The sequence below is a fragment of the Mastigoproctus giganteus genome, chromosome 2 (genome assembly GCF_048544385.1).
Source record: "Mastigoproctus giganteus isolate SK-2022 chromosome 2, ASM4854438v1, whole genome shotgun sequence".
Taxonomy (NCBI): Eukaryota; Metazoa; Arthropoda; class Arachnida; order Uropygi; family Thelyphonidae; genus Mastigoproctus; species Mastigoproctus giganteus.
Window position 1 is genome coordinate 169,856,605 of NC_143576.1, and position 23,057 is coordinate 169,879,661.

At 36.2% G+C, this 23,057-nt stretch overlaps 1 protein-coding gene across 1 annotated transcript in view; it reads right to left on the reverse strand.

The window, feature by feature from the left end:
- The window catches only part of LOC150089737 (RUN and FYVE domain-containing protein 2-like), a 399,341-nt gene that overhangs the window by 188,578 nt on the left and 187,706 nt on the right, over nt 1-23,057 (reverse strand). Inside the window, exon 10 of the mRNA XM_090389637.1 lies at nt 11,214-11,381. Coding sequence (XP_090245763.1) covers nt 11,214-11,381 — 168 coding nt within the window. The remainder of the gene's footprint in view (nt 1-11,213; nt 11,382-23,057) is intronic.

Genomic DNA, 23,057 nt, shown 5'->3' on the forward strand with positions numbered 1-23,057 from the left:
AATTAGATGAAATCTTTCGTATCGCATAGAACCTCAAACAAAAGGTTTGATGTTCTCTGCGATATTTATTTCGCCAGGGCCCAGAGAAGATTGTTGTCGGCTATCGGAAACTGATTGATGAAAAGAGAAAGTCAACACTGTTCAAATATTTCCGCAACAGTCATTTCTTCATTGAATATTTTATGTCAGAGGTTCCCAAACCTTCTCGGTTCATGGCACTCTTAGTTTCTCAGTAATTTTTTCAAGGCGCAATCAGACCAAAAGAAATACCTAACAGTTCCGCTTAGTAGTTAGGTCCAAACAACTTAATAAGAAATGTTGAAACTGTGAACTACCTCGAGCTAGTAGTTCGCGCGGTGTCCAACAGATGTCGAGTATCGCTGTCTTTCTCTCGAAAATTTAAAATATTCCGCGGCGCGCAGTTTGGGAACCACTGTTTTATGTAATAAACATTTAATTCCATAATTATTTTCATTATCTTTTACATTGTATACAGTTAAAAAGTTATTTAAAAGGTATTTTTAAAATTCTTTATGAACATTCCAGAAGGTCAAGGACCAATTATAATTTTTCCTACTGGTTATTATATTCGATTAACGCGTTTCCGTTTTGCACTTTGCGCTCACGGGACGAATTAATCTCGTTAATCGAGGCCCTCCTGTATTCTCAAATCAATATTGCAGAAAGTGGAAGCTGGCTTCATTCTTGAGGCTGAGTCACAAATCAATATGGATCACATAAGGCCCACATGCTTCCCATGCCTGATATATGTTATAAAGGGGGTCAGAACTAAACAACTCTAAAAATACTACAGAGGATACATTATTGAGTCAATGGTAAATATATGATATTGTGGTAACGTGCTAATATAATCATTATACTGAGGATAATGAAACTGGTAGGCAATTTCATGAAAGAGTGTACTACAGCCATGGTACAGCAAAGGTCAGCAACATACCAACTCAGCAACCACTGTTCAATGCCTTTTCTACAGATACTTCCATGGGAACTGTTCTTCTGAATTGGCTTCTCTCTCTTTCAAAACAGTCCGAACATGTGACACCACCAGACAACATCCATTTACTGTCCAACTTCAAATTCACAGAACTAACTATTCATCTTCCTCGTTTATTCATTCAACTGCCGTTTTCTGGAACAACCTTCTTTCATATGTCTTTCCTGAAAATTACAGTCTGCAGAAGTTCAAGTCTAATGTCAACAGATATCTTCTCTCATCTTCTCAACCTCCAATCCAAACACGGTACTAAGTACTATAGGTTCTAATACCTCTCGTGTTTGGAGTTTTCACAAAAAACAAAACAAAAAAATTTCATGAAAGAACCTACTACAGCCATGGTACAGCAAAGATCAGCAATATACCACTCAGCAACCGCTGTTGTAACCTAGAAAAAGTCCTGCTTGCTCTTTAGAAAAGTTTAAATCACGAGCATAGTCACCGACTTCTTTTTGCTTAACCCAGTGATAATGGCACACACAAAATTTAGCAAAAACAGCGGTTAGTCAACCAACCTTCTTTTTAATTTTTAGAAAATGTTTTAGGTTTTTTTTTAATTCTTTTTTTTTTTTTTTTTTTTATGTGAACCCCAAACACGAGAAGTATTAGAACCTATAGTACTTAGTACCGTGCTTGGGTTGGAGGTTGAGAAGACGAAAAAAGATATTTGTTGACATTGGACTTGAACTACTGTAGATTGTAATTTTCAAGAAATACGTATGAAGGAAGGCTGTTCCAGAAAACGGCAGTTGAATGAATAAATGAGGAAGATGAAAAGTTGGTTCTGTGGGTTTGAAGTTGGAGAGTAAATGGATGTTGGCTGGTAGAGGCATGTGTTCGGACTGTTTTGAAAGAGAGAGAGCGGGAATTATAGAAGCCAATTGAGAAGAACAGTGCCCACAGAAGTATCTGTAGAAGAGGCATGTAGCAGAAACAGTATGTCTACGAGAAAGCGAGTGGAGAGACTCTGTTAAAGATGAATCATTAATTAACCTAACTGCCCTCTTCTGAATGGAACAAGAAGCTTGAGAGAGGTTTTGGGGTCACCACCCCAGATGTGGGAACAAAATTCCAAGGCAGGGCGGATTTGCGATTTATACAGAGTGAGCAGCTGTTTGGAAGAAAAGTAACGCCGACAGCGAAAGAGAAAACCAAGTTTTTTAGATGCAGAGGAAGCAATATTTGTAATGTGCTTGTGCCAAGAGAGATTAGAAGTCAGGGTAATCCCCAAAGGGGATATATCATTTTGCCTAGAAATCGGAGTGTCACTAAAGGTAAGCACAGGAGCAGAAGAATCCTTTTTGCGAGATATAAGACAAGACTGAGTTTTAGAAGGGTTGAAATCAACTAAGTTGTCTTTGCCCCACTGGAGAATTACTTGAAGATCGGCATTTAAGGAATTGGTAGCAGATTTTCGAGAAGTTGAAGCTGATTGAGCAGGACAAGGTTTCTCAAAATGGAAAGTGGAATACAATGTGCTATCATTGGCAAAGCTATGGATAGGATTTCCAGTCAATGGAAGAAGGTCATTAATATACAAGAGGAAAAGAGTGGGGGAAAGAACTGAACCTTGGGGGACACCGGAATTAGTGGAGAAGTTAGAAGACAGAGAGCCATCTACCATCACCCTCAGTGAGCGATCAGAGAGAAAACTGGATAACCAATTACTAAAAACAGTTGGCAAACCATAAGATGGAAGCTTGTTTAGAAGACCTTTATGCCAAACATGATCAAACGCCTTTGAGATGTCAAGAGCAACTACTTGTGTTTCACCGAACCTTTCCATTGAATTAGTCCATAAATGGGTAACATAACCCAGAATATCACCAGTGGATCGAAACTTATGGAATCCATACTGGCTATCGTTGATCAGACGGAAGGTTTCTAGGTAGTTTAAGAGTTGGCGGTTAATTGATTTCTCCATTACTTTAGATAGAAGTAATTGCAATGGGACGATAATTGGATGGGAGGGATTTGTCACCCTTTTTAGGAACTGGCTGGATATGAGCAAATTTCCAAGCAGAAGGAAGAACACCTTTGGAATAAGAAAGTGAAAAAAGGCGGCAAAGAACAGGAGTAAGTTCAGGAGCACAGGTTTTGAGAACAAGTGGAGAAATACCATCAGGACCTGGAGCTCTCTTAGCATCAAGATTCATGAAAATCCTTCAGATATCTTTTGACGGAAGACTACACGAGACATTGAATAGAGCGTGTTGGGAATGGTGGGAGGTGTTTTACCAAGATTATTAATACATGAGCTGGAAGAAAAATGGGATGCTAGCAGGTCAGCTTTATCCTTGGCTGAAGTGACAACAGAACCATCTGGTTTGGACAGAGGTGGGAGCAGAGATGGGCAAAAGTTGTGGCCAATAGCTTTGGCAAGAGACCAGAATTCTCGGCTACCATTAGGGCATGAAACAAGTTTTCTACTCTTAGCCTGTTCAAACTCTAGTTTGGACTGATTAATAACTGCTTTACAATTGTTGCGAGCTTTGGTGTAGGCAGAAAATGAAACTGAAGAATTAGAAACAAGCCAATTACGATATGCAACATTCTTCTCTTGAACAGCCTTAGCACATTTATTGAAAAACCAAGGTTTAGATAAAGGACGAGATTTTAAAGTAGAGTGTGGAATAAAAGATTCCATTCCTGCAAGAATAATTTGCAGTAATCCGATCAAGGAAAAGAAGAAAAGAAGTCTCGCAGGTCATCCCATTTTGCATTCTTGTAATGCCAAACAACACGAGGTTGGGTATAGCCATGAGATAAAGGTTCCATTGGAGAAGAGACAATCACCAAGTTGTGATCTGAAGTGCCTAAAGGACCTCTCACTTCAACCATGTACTTAGAAGGGTTGTTTGTGAGAAAAAGATCAAGCGTATTGGCTGTATGATTAGGATTGTCTGGTATTCTTGTAGGTAAATGAACAATCTTTGCTAGATCATTAGTAATTCCAAAAGCCTCAGCATCTCGACCTGCTGGGTCGGTGTGACTAGAAAACGGAAGCGAGCTGGAGTTGTGAACATTAAAATCACCAAGGAAAATTACCTCACTGTTAGGAAAGTTGGACTGGAGAAAGTCAAGTTGTAAAGAGAGGAAGTCAAAGAGCTCCAAGTGATTAGTGGAGTTGGGAGAACGGTAGAGACAACAGATGAATTTGACACAATGAGGTAGAGAGATTTTAAGCCAGAGAAGATCAAAGAGAGGAGATTCCAAATTGCCAAGTCTCTGACAGGGAATATCAGAACGGACATATGCACAAGTACCACCTTTGAGGCGAAAGGAATCATACAGCGAATAATTTGGGTATCTGTGATGAGCAGTAGTTGAATCAACCGATAACTGAGATTCTGTCAGAAAAAGTACATGGGGTTTGGCAGACTGCAAGTGGAAATGGACATCGTTGAGATTAGAATTGAGACCACGTATATTTGTGAAATGAATTAAGAAGTGCTTGGGAGGTTTAGATCTTTTCGCAGACAAGCTTGCTCTATTAGTTTGACAATTCATGGTGTATTATGCTTGTTCTGCTTAAACAGTGCCAATATTTCATCTTTTCTTAATGGATTGCAGTACTTACTGTAAGTACTTTTGAAGTTTTAATAAAAATATAAAAATTTTAAACTGCACTGTGTTTTACACTTTTTATTTCCAATAAAAAAAATTATTTCTTCTGAAAATTTCAAAAAAAAAAAAAAAAAAAATTTCAGACATAAAATGGAACCATTAATCTCTTATCCTCTTCCATTTTCTAGCTTAAAAGACTGTTCAGTGAAATTTCAAATATGCACATGCATTCATTTTTGCTTATTATGTATATAAATATTAAAAAAAAAAATGAATATGTATATATTCAATTATATTAGTTACTTCTGTTTACAGGTTTATTCCAAAATTTATTTCAAATCTAGCATGCTTCACAGTATGCAAAATCTAAAATGTCTTGCTTCCCACACACAGCAACCATCTGGAGAGAATGTCAGGTTTCGTGTTATCATCTTTATTCTCTGAAAACAACAATAAACTTTTCGAAACAACTATAGTAAGCCTATGATGTTAAGTGAACTAGTAGGAAAAGATAAACAAGTAACCTGCAACTTTAAACAACATAGTGTTGGTGTTTGTCCAGTACCACATTGCTCTTCAAGAAAAAGCCAACCAGTTGCAAAGATGGTGGCAGGTCAGCTGATAAGTTCTTACATATAATGTGCGTATGAAAACCTGTAAAAACAATTTCTTCAGAAACTATTGCAGTAAAAGTTTGACTATATTTAGGAAGGTATAAAAAATTATAAAAGATTTTTAATCATTGATTAATGGTTAATGTAAGAACATTAATTTCAAGGGTAACCTGTCAGGTTACCTGCCACTACTGCCCAGTTAATTAAGTGTGCCGCACTATAATTTTCTGATTGGTAGTCCAAATCTGTTAAAGTGGAGGGTCCAGCAAAGTCTTCAACACAAGAATCCTTCCTATATTCATCACTGCTTCCTTCATCCCATGATTTTGGGGTCTGGTATTGGCAGGTCTTGATCAAGTAAAACAGTCCTCATTGCAAACGATATGTTAGAATATTTGATACTGTGCTTGCTTTTTTTTTTTTTTTGGTATTATATCTCTCCCTGATATTTTTGTCATGCAGAAATATAAATTGTCGATGTGGCTGCATGGTTTTCACCACACCTTAAGAACATCAAAAGGAATACTTTTAATTTTTCTGGTTAGTCATATCCTCAGATTTGTGGTGCAGGTAATACAGCATATATATGGAGCTCAAGTTTTGTCCTGATCATTACCAACCTTGCTAGCAAAGTACAAAGAACATAAATGTTTAGTAATAGTGCAGATTTTCTTCCTCTGAGTATTTTTGTTGTTGATCACCACATACATAGCAGAAATTGTCAGGGTGGTTCAGATATTTCTTTAGCTTCTGCTAAAAGATTTTAACAATATGATGCTAAGCAAAACAAAATACACAAACGATATGCAATATGCAGAGAAACTATACATACAGTTAAACTGCAACTGTTTTTCTGTTACTGAAAAAGAGAAATGGGAAGCAGATAGACAAAGAGGAACATGTTGACCCTCAATTATGAGTAAACACAAAAACCTGTATATGTAGAAATTGTGACGTGATGTGAAATTTTAAAATTATTTTCGAAATTACACATAAAATTGACTACAAAGCTGATATATTAGTGGAGATAAAAATCGCGTTGGATAGTGTTATACTGAATTTGAATCACTGATTTTGTCTCAACATGGACAGTTCATACATTATGTCCTTCTTGGGGTGCCAACGTTTTTAATATTTGTTCTGCAAAAATAAATGAAAATTAATACTTTATCACAAATAAATAAATTTTTCTGTTTATACTCCAGGATTACCACATGTCAGAGTAGGCTACAAGACAGAGAAAATAAAAGATCACTATATTTAGCAGTTATGTGAGGTAGAACCAAGGCTGACTCATACACTTATACAGGAATCCCTCCCCAACTGCATTTTTAAGATAATGCAGTTTTATATCTGTATGTCAAAATTTAATAATCTGCCCTTTTTTTTACATTTCCACAGTTCAGTCCAGTTTCCAAAGCAGTAAAAGCTATGAGGCATCAGTATACTGTGTCTGTAACTACATATATTCTTCAGTTGTTTTGCTGAATGAAAGTTCAAGTTTGAGTTTCTGGAAGGAAAATAAATAAATAAATAATGCCACCCTCAACTGAGACCAACACACTTAGCTACTCATTAAAAAGAGCCAATAAAATTTCTTCATGTTATTGATGAAGATTTGAACTCAGGCTTTTTAAAAATCTGGTGTGGAAGGATGATTATAACCATTCTGCTACCTACAAGGGCCAAGTAGATGATGACAGATTTAGGTAGCCTGGAGATCCTGGTGCACATATTTTCAGAGGACCTGAAAATTACAGGGGAGCCCTGGACTAAAAACACTCTCCCATCCCAAATGCTGCTGGGCCAGTCTTGCCACTACACCTCAGTAAATCTGCCTTTCTAGTACACAGGGGAAAAGGGGAAGGTTTGTTTATGTTCTACCCTCTCAGTGATGCACCTGTCAGTAGCATATAAATCAGGATTAACTGCAAACAAAATTAATTGGGTTAAATTAATTTTGTGTATAGTCTGTATTAGTAAAAATGTGACAATGTGGTTTAGATCTCTTTTTTTGGCATAAAATTATTAAAACGTCACTTAAATATTATGATAAAATTTTTATTTTTTCTTATTACAGTACACAAAGAAAGCTGCATTCAATATAACAGATGATTTAAACCACATCAGATAAGGAAATTTACAAAAACACAAAACTAAAATAATTACTCTATGCAAAAAAAAATATATTCACTTAGGCTCAGATCACTTGCAGACTGAAAAATCATCAAGAATAAATGGAAAAACTAACCATCTAACCACAGAGTCAGGGAGCTTATGTGGATTTAAACAGTGTTTAGAGAAATATTTAGATGTAGATAAAATATAAACTAGGAAGGCATTTTATTTTATTTACAGTCAACTATAAAATCTAGCACTTTAAAATCCACAATTATTTAAAATTTGGAACATTTTAAAATCAGAAATATTAAGGAAGTAGGGCACATCTGTCTTTAAGAATCCATGCAAAACAGAGCAACATTTTGCTCTCTTTATATGAAGCTTGCAGCACTATCCTGCCCTTTAAACTGCAAGATTTAAACTGCATAAATAATGCAATGGTATTAATTCTCACAACACTGCTAACAAAACAAACTTGCTCCTGCAACAAGTTGCCCTGGCATTACACTATTTTCAAATAGATGGCCTTGCCAAAACAGTTGTAAAGAAATTGTTCACTGTGAGCAAGCTGCCACATGCAGCATACAAAATCAGTTTTCAAAGTTATAACATAGTTATAAACAGCTATCTGTTTTGTCTGAGTGTTGTCACTAGAGGCCATCTGCTACCTGATGAGGGACCAGTTAGTACTGAAACAGGCTGTCATAGCAGTTTTATCTTTTAAACAAATGACCAAATAACCTTTTGACAAGGTCATCTGTTGGAAAGTAGTGCAAGTAATAAAAGTAGTGAAAGTAATGCAATAGTTGTAATTCTCAAATCAGAACAAATGCATGTTTGTTCTCCTGTGAGAATTACAACTATTCCATTATTACTGAAGTTTAAGACAAGCTGAATCAAAAATGAATGAAAGGACAAGGGAGTCCTGTAAGCATTTTATAATTTCTCTGAAACCATATAGTTTTAGCTATATTAAAACTTTGACTTTCTCTCTTTTAGTGCTATTTCTTATTCAGTAAATTTCATAACTTACACAAACTGCCCTTACAAATTACAGCTGACTGATCACACAGAACTTGCATGAGCTGGATGTCAATTCAGAACAGCAAAGAGTAAAGATTAAAAATATCCAGTATAGGTATAGCTGGACAAACATGATTCATTAAATCTATTAATATTCATTAACTCTTCTATAAATAGCAACTTAGTGATGTGTACAAACATTTAATTTCACACAACCAAGGTTTCTTTTGCCACCATTATAACTAGTCATATAGCTCATGAGGTAAATAACTAAAGTAGGGACAAACATAACAGGCGACTGAAGGTCACTCATTTGGCTTTCCAACCTGTACTAACACTATGAAAGAGAAGACCAAGTGAGTGATGAACACCTGTTTTTCTCTCTGCTCTGCTCTCATTATGGTGGCAAAAACAAAACTTAGCAATCTTTATTATCATGCGCAAGAAATTGATTGAGTTTATCCACAATACATTAAAAGCAAAATTTTGTGTAAACTGCCTCATTATAATTATTCCTTAAAAAGAATAGTTAATTTTTAAATTTTTTCTCCAATGCAAAGGTCCTTTTTCTCTGAAGCACATCTTTCTCTGAAGCACATCTATTGATATTCTGACAACACCTGCAGTGACTATATTTACTGTCATTTGTTCACATTTAACAAAATTAACTGTTTATATTTTAACCATTAGTAACTCATATATTTTAGTTAATATATACATTTATTAACTAAAAGTTGTTAGTATTAATATTCACTGAAATGTGCTTCTCCAAAGCTTCTCCACTGCTATATATCTCTAAAATCTGGAAAATTTTAAAATCCAGCACCTCTCAATCCCCAAAAGTGCTGAATTTTTTAAAGAGTTTAATGTATAGGTAGCCTTCGATTTACGTCGGGGTTATGTTCCTGAGAGGACAGGCACAAATGGAACCCTTTATATAATGGAGTTGATCGGAAATCACAGGGTTAGTTTCCAGGCACCAAAAATTTTACCTACCACTTTGCATCAATTGTTTTATTTTATTAGCATTCTTCATAGTTGTAATAACCCAAGCACAGTACTAAGTACTATAGGTTCTAATACCTCTCGTGCTTGGGGTTCATATAAAAAAAAAAAAAAAAGTCGATGGAGGCTTATTCATAGCCCTACACACATTAGGGTGGCTTTCATCAGATTTTATCCTCCGAATATTGCACTAGGATTCAATTAACTACTTTTACCAGACATGGCGTGTCTTTATTCTATTAAATTAAAAACTTTATAACACGACTGGAAAAAACTGCACACGGCTATCACTATTATTATTATTTAATTTATTAATAGCACAATTAATAAAAAAAATGTTAGCGTAATAAATTTCCAACATGCGTAAATAGCGTAAACAACCAACTGAATGCTTCACCGCATGGACCTTTACTACCTGCATCCACGAGTGGTTACTTTGAGGGCGGGAATCTTTCTCATCTCTGATATGAATGCGCTAATTGCTGATTGGCTCATATTGTCCTAAATCACGTGAACAGTGCACAATACATAGCACAGTATGATGCCAATAAATTTTGTCTGATGATGTTAAACTTTCAATTTATAAAAAAATTGCACAAAATAAAAAATAAAAATGGCATTGTAGTTAGTGATCGGTGCTATTGCGAATCGGCGCAAATCGGACTGGCGCAAAACGAGGGCTACCTGTATTTATCATTTCAAATTTGTGGTAGATGCTATAAGCTTTTTCCTTACATCAGTTTACCCTTTTAATACAAATGTGTGTAAGGGGTAAAGCGCTACAAATTTACAAACTACTACTCAGATACAAATGCTCTTAAATCAAAAGATTATAATATAGGTCAACAATAACTTTAAAAGTTTGTAAAAAAGTTAACTACAGTTAACATGTGCTGAAAGTGGTAAAAAGAGAGTTAAAGATGGATTTTTCTGTGCTCATTTGCAACTGATTGCTGAATTAACAAATTGTGGCACTGCTGCAGTGTAATACACAGAAATGGCAACACACACACTGGTAATAACAGCAAAAAAGATTAAATTTCATTTTTTGGATGGAAAAAACGAAGTCTAAGATTAAATTTAAGCAGAAACTTCATATAAGGTTTGGCAAAACTCCACTGAGCAGAATTTTGATCAATGACTGCTGCAGAGCCCCTATTTACACTGCTAAGAGAACTTTGTGTCAGACTGTCTTGAGTTTAGTGTTTCCCAAATGGTATGTTATTGCAGAATTATGCTATCCAAATGTAGTATCCTGCAGTTATCAACAATAAACCTCATTTTCCATAGAAAATTTTGGGCAAACAGCAAAAAAAAAAAAAAAGTGTCAATTTTGCACAGAGACAGTGTTTCATAAAAAAAAACAGCACTTTTTGCTTTTGGTAACAAAATGCTACTCTTGGCCAATAAGAAGCTTTGCTCAACATACTGTGTAAACTTATTCTCCACATCAAGCAAAAATTTCCTATACTTAGATAAAATTATCACAAAAAAAATGCTCTGAATTTGAGCTTACTAAACTATCAACTGTCACAGACAGCGCATCCCAGTTTTTACACTCTCAGGTTAAATATAGTACATAAATTAATACTGTTACTGTACTTGCTATATAAATCTACCAATCTAAAAATCATTCTTTGAATAAAACTAATATAAAAAACTGGAAATCTTGTTGAAGAAAGCGAATTTTGGTAATTTCTAATTTAGCCATTCACTGCAGATTTGTGTAAAAGTGAATCACACAATCATAGCTGAAGTCACTGCAATGTTATGAATCCAAATTTCAGAAAGCCAACATGCTGAAAAAAGTTTATTTTGTGAGTGCATGCATTCAGAAATGTATAAATATAAATCACTGGTTACTACACCTGCAGTTTATTGTACAGCTGTATATTAATATGTTTAATATCCTCTAGCTGTCTCCTTAGGGATATAATAGTGTCTTGCTTCTCATGTATATCCTTCTCTAATAACTTCATGGCCATCTCTGCTTCTCTTCGCAAATTTCCCTGGAGTTCCAATTCCTGTTCCAGTTCCTGCTCCAGAATAAAAAAAAAAAAAAAATATATATATATATATATATATATATATATATATATATATGGTAAGATGTATTTTCAGTTTTTCATGCTTAAACCACCAAATTTTAATATAACTGAGAGCACATTTTAACATAGTCACTGCATGCAGCACCACTATAGACACCAAAAAAAAAAATAAATAAAATAAACCTTTTAAATTCCACTGAATAGAATTTAAAAAACTGTCTCAGACTACCATAGTCACCTTTACAAAAGCAAAAGCAAAAAACCCTTCACTTTACCCCTGATGGTAGTTACATCTTTGAGTAAATCCCACGTCTGAACACTGTGATCAGTGCCACCTAGTGGTTCCTTTATCCGCAGATTCTTAATGCACGACGAATCACTGCTGATAATTAGATCAAGAGTAGTACTCCCTCTGGTTGCTTCTCAAACATGCTGCTGTAGAAAATAATCATCCAATAAATCCACAAATGCCTTGCTAGTGTGTGAGTGACCAACCCACAAGTTTAATATCTGGAAAGTTAAAATCTTCCATTATGACAATCTGATTTACTGGCCCACTATTTCTCTGTACAGTTGTTCATTATACTCATCAGAGTCATTAGGCCGATATCTCACTCCTACTCTCAATTTTGCTTTCCCAGTGCTTATGTCGCACCAAACTGATTCAACATTGCACTGTCCATCCATTTCGACTGGATGCATTTCCTTAGATTTTATGTGTTTCTTAACTAACACCAAAACCCACCTCCCTTCCTGTCTATCCTTTCTATACTCCCACATTGTATACATTGTACTCCCCAAATACCAATTCTGCATTCCTTATATCTGTGTGACATTACATCTCTGATATTCGGGATATCAACAATATCTGCCTTTGATGTTTTGACCAGTACCTCAAATTCATCAAATTTATTTACTAAACTCCTACAATGGTGTACATGCAAGTATACATGCACCTGTTCTTATTCTTAGATACCCTAACACAGCCCATGTATTTGCTTGTTCAACAATGACTCCAGCAGTCCTTGAAATCCCAGCACCTTGTTTTCCACCAGGCTGCTGCTCATTCCAATAGCAGCAGTGCAAGAATCCTTTTCACCTCTGCAAGTGGCTGCTGTCAATCTATTAGTCTGTGTATCCGCCTGCTCCCCCCCAAGTAACAGTTTTCCGAACCACCTAACACTGCCTTGATAGCATCAGCAAATATTCTTGCACCCTTTCTATTTAAATGCATCCCATCTCTGTAGAAAAGCAGTCTCTCCTGTTAACAAGCACAGACCATGCTCAGAAAAATTCTACCCCATGAGCCTTGCATAATCTCTCCAGGGCCAAATTGATTGACAAGGATCTCATCATATTGATTGATTGATCTCTACAGCTGCAAATTACGGAGGTTCAGCTGTAGCGGAACATGCCTGGGAAACTGGGCATGGCATTACTGCTAAAGAAGCCGTGATCATGGATAAGGCACATGGCTTTTGGAACCGGAAATGGCTGGAGAGTTTAAGAATATGTTTGTCTGAGCGCTACAATCTTAATAGGGATAAGGGCTGTTGCATTCACCCACTCTTTGAAGTCCTTATCCTACGAAGAGATGAACGGTTTAGAGTGGCCCATCCATCTTCCAGTTCCAATGCACAAGAAGTGAACCGTGCGCAGACTCCATAGTTCACGTCGCAGATCTGCTGAGATGTGTGGTACATATAGATTGTCACTCGTCCTGCAACCACTATAGCTGATGAAGGTGGCTGCTGCTGCCAAAAGCTCTGTATTACTGGTTTTAAACAACTTTTATTGCTTTTAATTTTATATATTATACAGCATTTACTTTATTTTGTTTTAATATTTTAACATATAGTTATAAAATCAGTACGTATGTATTTTATTTTATCATAATAAAGATGTTTTACAGATTCAAGTCAGTGTTATTATAGTAAGCATTACAGATGAATTACCATTTTTCTCAATTACCCTGGGGAGTAAATAAAAAGCTTTGAATGCATTAAATGAAATAATATTCCAGCATAAAAAAATAAGAAGGAATGATATACGAGGTGCTACCCAAAAGTTACCGAAATGTATTTATAAAATAAATTAGACTCACACTTGGTCTTATTCACCACCATCACCTTCAAAGCAGTCCCCTTGAAAGTGTAAACACTGATCTTAGTGCTTCTCCCATGATTTGAATGCATCCTAAAAGTCCTACTTTATAGTGTTCAGCACCACCTGCGATTCGGTTTAGATATTCTCTACCCTGTCAAATCTTCGACCCTTCAGCATAATTTTCATTCTTGGGAAGAGGAAGAAATCACAGGAGGGTAATTTTGGCGAATAAAGGGGGGATCTTTGTCATGTTGTTGGATGCCAAAAACTGTGCCACAGCAAGAGATGTGTGGGCCAGCATGCTGTCATGCTGAAGGACCCAGTCTTTGCACACCACTTCTCTGGACATTTCATCCTGGCAGCTTCCCTTAATCACCTCAGGATGTCGCAGTAGAACTTTGCATTGATGGTCTGGCCAGGAGGGACGAATTCATTATGAATAATCCCATCAATGTCCAAAATCAGATCAGCATGGACTCCACACTGCTCCTCATTTGTCAGGCTTTCTTCAGTAGGGGTGAAGATGGACTCCTCCACTGGGATGATTGTTGCTTGGTTTCTGGGTCATACCCATATACCCAACTCTTGTCACCAGTGACAAACATAAAAAGGAAGTTTTGATCACTCCTGACCCGTTCTTGAAGATCTCTACTAACTTCCATGCGATGCTGCTTTTAGTCTTCACTCAGTAACTGTGGCACAAACCTGGCTGCAATTCGTCTAACAAAATCTGCTGACACATGCTGTACGATAGTCCTACAATGCCACAAATGTTGTGGATGCCGGTCTGCCTGCAGTCTTCACAAATCGCCGCCCAAATTTTTCGACATTTTCTGGTGTGGTGCTCAATGATGGACACCCAGAACGATCGTCATTGACAACTGATATTCGACCCTTTTTAAAACAGTTAAACCAGTAGTAAGTCTACGTCTGGCCTAAAGCATCGTCATCAAAAGCTTGTTTCAACTTCTTATGGGTTTCTGCTGCTGTATCGTTAAGAAGGAAACAAAACTTGATGCAAGCACGTTGCTCTCTCACATCAGCCATCACAACAATCGCAAACTACGCGAAACTCAATGCCAAAGAAATGTGCATAAATATTCAATGACTCTATCCAGTCCGACGCCAGATAGCACACTGATTCACAAAGGATGCATGCAGTGTTACCTAGCACCACAAGCCCATATTAGATGTAGTCCCATGCAACATTCAAATTTCAGGAACATTTGGGTAACACCTCATAGTACACAGAAGCCATAGGCTTATGCTGCACTGTCAAATAAAAAAAAAAAAAAAAAAAAAACAAGCAGATAAGAAAATGCAAATTGTATGCTTCGCTCCTCACACAGGTAACTCTCCAACTGACCTTAGAATTTATTGAAACTGTCGGTTTCAACTACCTGCGAAGGCAACTTCTTCCAGCAATCAACGAGTCACTGGCTAAAAGAAAACTTCCTACAATCTAATCTAAACCCCTGTAATTGGAATTTATGACCACTATTCTCACTGTTCTAAAGATTTTATGAATTCTTTAGAACAGTGAGAATTCTGCCTTCATTCATTTTACTAATCCTTCTCAGTCTTATAAACCTCAATCAGGTCACCTCTGAGGTGCCTGGTTGCCAAGCTCTGTAGCTCACATAATAAGAGTCTTTCCTCATACAGCTGTCCTGCTGATCTCACCATTCGAGTTGCTCATCTCTGGTCCCTTTCAAGAAGCTCAGTGTCTTTTTTCAGATGAGGTCTCCATATTTGAACACAATTTTCCAAAGGTAGTGTTGCAATTGCCTTATACAGTAAGATTATGACCTCTCTATCTCTATAGGATAACATTCAATAAATCACCGACAGGATATCGGGGGCTCTCTTGACTGCCTGTTTACACTCTTCAGAAAACTTCATATCTATCTGCATTGCAACTCCCAGATCCCTTTGCTTATCCACTGTTTTCAATTCAGCCCCAACAAGTGTATAATTTATTTGTGGGTTGCTATTCCCCAAATGTAAGACCTTGCATTTAGCAGCATTAAAACATAGCTGCCAATTTCCTGACCATCTTTGAAGTATGTTCAAATCATCCTGAAGGAGTGCTTCTTGACACTGATCATTAACGACTCTACCAATTTTTACGTCATCTGCAAATTTTGGCATCATGCCTATTCCTCTGTCGATGTCATTTATGAAAATGAGAAACAACATTAGGGAGCTCCACTCCTGACGTTACACCAATCTGAAGAATATCCATTAAATACAACCCTCTGCCTTCTGCCCAGAAGCCACCCACCAATCCATCTTAGAATTTTACCCAACCTGTTCAAGCTTATACAGTAACCTCCCATGAGGGACTGGGTCAAATTCTTTGTTAAAATCCAAATAAACTATGTTGAAATTATTCCCTAAATCCAGCTCATGAGTAACTGTGTTAAAATAGCCTAATAAATTAGTTAAGCATGATTTACCCTTAAAGCCACGTTTTGTGTCCTTCAGAATGGCATATCTATCTAAATGGACCTGAATTACACTGTTAATCATTGCCTCTAAGATTTTTCCTACCACTGAAGTCAGACTAACCAGTCTGTAGTTACAAACTTCACTCTTAGAACTGCTTTTATGTATTGGCGATACATTAGCACTTCTCCAATCCAAAGGAATCTCCTCTGAGTCAAAAGATGCCCTCATAATTAATCTGAATGGTTCAATACACTCCCTTGCACTCTCCCTCAAAACTACAGAGTATATGCCATTGACTCCACCAGTCTTACTTGCCTTTATGCTCAAACGTTTTTCTAATAAACAATCATTTGTAATAACAACATTACTAATTTCATTCTTTCAATTACTGTAATTATAAAAATATCATGTTTACAATGAAACTAAAAAACTAAAGTTTTTATGGCAATATATTTAAATACAAAGAATTCAACAGTTATTGGAAGATAAGTTATATATTTAACTTACTCTTGATTTTTAAGGAGTCCTTATGTGCTGTATTGTAATAACTAGATCTTATGTATAGCTTAGCTTAATTTTCAGCACTCACCTCATAGTAATCCGCTTAGCTGGTGGAAAGTTTTACCACATACATAGTGGTTATAGGATTCTAATAACTTACGGGGATTATGGGTTTATAAACTAAGTTATGGGCTATAAAAATTTTGCTAAGAAAGGAAAGTGCACCTTCCATTCTATGGTTGCTTAATTAAAATAAATTAAATGAAGAAAGATGAAAGCTAATAGCCGCGCACGAGCGACTTTCGAAATCGTCCTCACTTAGCTATGGGGGGGGGGGGGAAGAGAGCGCGCGAGTGTGTTATATATGGGTTGGGTTCCCAAAATGCATTTCAGTGCACGTGGAAACTTAATATGTGCTAAATTCCAAATGGGAGAGAAGTTGGCGGGAATCGTTTTGTTTAATACGTTAAGTGATGTATGGCGCTTAAACCATTCAATGACGAGGGCCTCGTTTTGAAGGATTTTATAGCTGGAATTTAATTTGACTACTGTGATGACTGAATCAATGAGTGGGTTATGATTATAAAATTGGACATGTTGTGTTAGTTCTGTACTTGCTAAATTAGATTTGAATCTATTAAAGTGGTAGTATGCACGCGTGTTGGAAATTTTTGATGTCCCGAATTTTGCTGTTGTATTGCCCATGTAACATGCTTGGAAATCTGATTGGCATCTGATCAAATATATAATGTTGTTATGATCTTGTGTCCCATATTCGTGTGTTGTCTTGTATGAAGTGAATTTGAAACTTAATTTGTTATAAGATGTGAATATTAATTTGATATCTGTATTCTTAAAAATTTGTTGAAGTCTTCTAGCATATTGTTGATGATATGGGAACACGATAAGGGGTTTATGTATCTTATTCTTATTCACGTGGTTATTAATTTTGCTTGGGTTATTAGTGTTATTATGAACTTTGGTGAGGGTTTCTTTTATTAGTTGTAATGGGTATTTTCCGTCGATGAATTTTTTGGTGAAGTATTGCAATTCTACAGATAGGTCTGTTTGTGTGTGACTATATTTTACAGCATTGTATATCTGGTTGTATAGAACTGCTTTTTTGATGTATAGAGGGTGGTGTGAGTGGTAATGTAAGAATTTACCTGTATGTGTGTTCTTTCTGTATATTTTGGTGCCTAAAGATGTACTTATTTTGTATATTGTGAGGTTTAGAAAATTAATTTTATTATCAGTTTCTACTTCGAGGGTAAATTTGAGTCTTTCATGTGTTGTATTAAACATGTTCAGGAAAGTATCAATGGTGGTTCTGTTGCCTATTAAGAGGACATCATCTGCATATCTCATGTATAGTTTAATTCCTGGGGGAAAGGATTGGAGTATTTTTTTCTTCAATAGAAGCGAGGTAGATTTTGGATAAAGGGGCAGAGATACCAAGGCCCATGGAAGGCCGAAAATTTGTTCGTAGATGTTATTTTGGAATTTAAATTGTTTGGCGTCAAGTAACAGTGATGTGAGTTCTAAAATGTTATTAATGTTTAAGTCAGTACGTTTTGTCAATGTGTCGTCTTTAATTAATAGTTCTTTAAGAGCCAGTAGCATGGATTCGATGTGTACGTTTGTGTACAGGGAGGCAACGTCAAAGGACGCGAGAATATCGTTTTCAGATATGGTCATGGAAGTTATACGTTCGTGTGCTTGTTTAGTATTGTAGACCCTGAACCGAGAAAATCTCATTAAAAATCTCACAAGTGAAGAAGTTTATAGGGATAGGAATACCAGAAGTATACAATGTTTTAATTAGGAGCCAAATGATTTGTGGATAACAGGTGCAAACTAATATTTAGTTGAACCACCTGTGGCCCTGATGATGGCAGCACTCCATTGAGGCATTGACAAGATCAATTTTTGAAGATAATCAACTGATACTTCGTGGTTCCAAACATGAATTATGGCTTCCTGAAGTTCGTGAAGGGTCTTTGGTTTCTTTCTGGCAACTGCAGAATCCACGATGCCAACAGTTCTCTATAGGATTGAGGACCAGGCTGTTTCCTGGCCAGCTAAGAGTGTTTTTTTTTTTTTTTTTTTTTTAGGAGCATTAGTAACTAAGGCCATATTGCTCCGGGATATGCGGTGGTCATTCCCTGACCTTTCCGCATCCTCCGTATTTGGTGGTGACGGGCTCGAACCCCGGTCTAATCAAGAAGCGTGTGCTACACACTGCTGCTCCTTCCCACCTGGCTACGGAGGTGCCTAGCTAAGAGTTGTAATGGATTGTTCTTCCAACCATTTTTTCACCTGTAACAAATGTAAAGACATTACTGTTGAACCTCTAATGTAGAAATGAAGCTAAAGTAACTACAGAAGTGCCTACTTACACTTTTCTTCCGATGACAAGGAGCAGAGTCGTCCTGAAAGTGCAGTTACTTGGCAAGTTGAAATGGTCTCTAATGGTTGACAGCAATTTGTCTTCCAATACAGCCAGGTATCCATTGATATTTACAGAACCTTTTATAAACTGCAGATGACCTACTCCGCGATACGAAATGCACCCTCATATCATTGGCTGGTAGGGAATTTCACTGTAGACACCATACAGTCTGGATGGTATTCTTCACCACTTCTACAGAGAATCATTTGTCTCCCATCAGAACCATGTAGGTTGAATTTCTTCTCAACCGAGAAAATAACTGACTTCCACTGCTCGGGATCCATTTGACATGCTCCTTACACCAAATTAATCGGTGTAAGGAGCATGTCAAATGGATCACACAAAAAATTGTGTGATCCTCCTCACACAAAAAATTCATTTTTTCGTCCTAAGAAGCCGCCCCTCCTCACACAAAAAATTCATTTTTTGTGTGAGGAGGGGCGGCTTCTTAGGACAACAGGCTACAAGTCCATTTTTGAAGAGACGTCTTCTGACTGTTACCGCACTTGCTACCACTTCTGTATGTTCTTCCCATTCTCTTTTCAGCTCAGACAAAGAAGCTTTACAGTTTTTAAGTCATAAGCACTTCAAAACGTGGTCCTGTTTTGGTGTAGAGTCCTGTTTGCATCTGGTTCCTTTTTTCCTATCAGCAGAACCAGTATTCTTGAGTTTGAAAAGAAATCTACTCACTGTCGACTGATTACAAGACACTCTATAAGCAATATGATGGGAAGAACATCCTTCCTCACATAAAACAACAGCACTCTTTCTTCGTGGCGCCAACTGCACGTAACTAGCCATCCTGACACAAGCAAGGAATGATTGCAACTCTTGCAGAGCGTGTTTATATAGCTGAAAGTAACAGCTGATGCAATATTACATCATCACCTATGCGTGTAAATCTTATCTGATGCAATCTGCAAGAAATATTGCCATATACTTACATTATTTGGACAATAATTACAATTTTAAGGGTTGATGCACTTTCTTTGAACACCAGTGTGTACACACACACACTTTTGCAAATCACCTGTCCGACTGCTTTAATAACTTGCCTAGCTCTCCTAAGAGTAATTCACAAGATTAAGACAATACAATAAACAGCACCGTATTTAATAGTCACATGAGACTGAGCCATAATCACTCAAAGCATGTGTACTTATGTAACCTCAAGCCTGACCATTTGGCTATTAATTTTTCTAGATTGCTGCAGTAGCATACCTTGATTACAGTTAATCATATTGCAAGCCTTTGTATAATCTGCAAACTTAAATTAAGCCTGATATGCCTTCGTTAATATCATTAATAAATATCAAAAATAACAGTGGGCCTGGTACAGAATACTGGGGCAAATACACTTATAACATTGGTCCAAGAAAAGCAGTGCCCATTGATAGCAGTCTCGGTCTTCTCCCACTAAAAAAATATACCATTATTCATTAGCAGTAACATGATCCTAATGACACACAGCTCCAATCTGTACAGCTGTCTTTTATAAGAAATTATATTGTCAATATGCTTTTCTGAAATCAAAGTAAATGATTTCTAACAGGGGCATTCCTAGGGAATGTGGCACCCAGGTACCAATAGCAATTTGGCACCCTCCTCAAAAATATTTATATATTTTGTACTTTTATTCATATAGTGATAATTAATAACAAAAGTAATACAATTATAATTATTATCGACAACAAAATTTACATAATCACAACTTATAAAAAGTATAAATTATAAATTAATTAGAAAAGAAACAATGAAGTAACAGTTATACATACAAAAGTATTGTTTATACCTATAAATTATATAACAAAGAAGAATATAGTAATATTGTAATAAAAAACTGAATAATGTTTATTCTTCTTAGCTGATTTCTAGAGTTTCTTAATGTACCGTTATGTAATCGACTTAATAATAGCAATAAGAGCTTAATTGATGGTACTCACCTTAACTGATCTGCTTAGTTACATGGTATTGAAGTAGAAATGAAGTTTAAAATAAGTTAAAATAAATAAAGATGGAATTGTTAAAAAAACTTGTAATTAAAATTTTCTCAAGAAAGAAGTGCACTACCTCATCCCTGGTTGTCATTTATAAAATATTAATATAAGAACAAGGTGAAGTGAATAGTCACAACGAGTGACTTTCGTGAAAAATGTCTTCGGTTGGCAATGATAGGAGAAAAGGAATTATGTATTTAAAGGATTCCTATGTTCCCATAATGCATTTCAAGAAATGTAGGAACTTTATGTGTGTAAGGTTCCTACATTTCTTGAAGAAAGGTTAACAAATTTGCATCTTGCTATGCTTCCTAACGTTTCTATTGCAATAAAAATATTTCTCACCGTTCCTGTCACTAGAGCACATGGAGATTGAAAAAATATATTGTAACCCATCATATGCTTCCATGTCTGGCTGTATAAAAATTGACAAATTTTCTATTTCTTCACTCAAGTTAATAGCATCAATGTCAATTTCTTTTTAAAAAGGACTGTTGTGTTTTAGGTGCATCAGGAACTTAGGCCATGTTCCTCCATGTATATTGACTGTAAAAATTGTACGTTCTGTAGTTGATTTTCTGTTTGCTGGATGAAAAACCAGTTTCCGGGATTAAAAAAAACCTTGCTAATCTTGCCTGAGACCGACTAACTCAGCCATGTTGAGAAAAAGAGCCATAAAAATTCCTCCCATCATCAAAAGATCTGAACTCTGGTCTTTTTTGCCTGGTGTGGGGATGATGGCGATCCTACCAAATGTGCTGCCCATGAGGGCATTTTAAAGAAGGATCCAACAAATTAATTTGTAAGTCCATACAATGTTTAATTTTAGTTTCCTTATTTAGAGATGGAAACAAATAAAGGTCCAGTAAAAAATTAAAACTATTATTATGAACCTTCAGTTGTTCAAATCTTTCTTCTAGTATGACATAAAAATTTATTTTGTATGAAGCTTCAGATGAATTTAGTCTCATAACTTAGCTCTTGTCTTATATAAACCCAAGGCAAGAACGAGCAGTGCTGTCTTCCTAAGCAGATTAGCTCCTCAAAATTTCATTCATACATAGAATAAACAAATGAGTCCTGCACAATTTCCTAGAAAATTACTCTCAACACTGTTTCTGGAATTTTTTTGACCAAGAAAGTACAGCCATGTAAAAAAAGCTTCAATACTCCTGCGAGGTCCACCTGGACCTCGCAGGAGTATTGAAGCATTAATTTATATAGTAAATTTTAGAGTATCCAAGCATTATGGACACATCAACAAATGTTCAGTAACATGTTCATATTCAGAAAAATAACTTTTTAAAATTTTCTTCATATGTGTATGTAAGTTTCAAGTTTTCAGGCACCCCTTGAATGTTGATGCCCGGGTGCAGTGCACCCTAGGGACAGCCCACCCCTGATTTATAATTATTTCAAATGATTTTTTGTATCCAGTTCCTTTATTATTGTATCATAGCATCCAATCAGATTTAGCTTCAATAATTTCTTTTGTACTTTGCTCTCAATTATCACAAAATTATTTAGCTCCCTAATACAATTCACATCTAGCTGACAAATAGGATTCATTCCTTTCCTTCTAGTGTTCGCACAAATAAAGAAATCTGCTACTTTTCTTTGCATTCTTTGCCAGACTGCTAGCAATCTGCCTTAGCTTGTCTAACTGATTTTGCCACTTGAGTGCAGACCAGTTTATACCTACTGTAGGTTTCTATATCTCCTGATAATTTATTAGCATCCCATGGATTTTTCTTCTCTGCCACCTGTCTGATCAGGTCATTGACATCCATTTAGGTCTAAACCTTGAACAGTGTCTCTTAATTGTTATAAAAAGCCTAGCAGCTTCTACAATCATTTCAGTGAATGCTTTCCATTTAGAATTTGCTAATAGTAACATCATCAGTTGGTCCCAATAAATAAATTTTAAAAAGTGACTGAAACTGTTATACTCACCCACCTTTATGAAAGCAAAAGCCCTTCCCTTTGCCCTTAGCAGTAGTTACTTTGTTAAGTAAATCCACATATCAATACATTGTGCTTACTGTGTGTGTGGTTCCTTTATCTGTATATTCTTAATGCATGAAGAGTTGCTGCTGATAATCAGAACAAGAGTACTGCTTTCTCTTACTGTCTCTCTAACATTCTGATGCAGAAAAA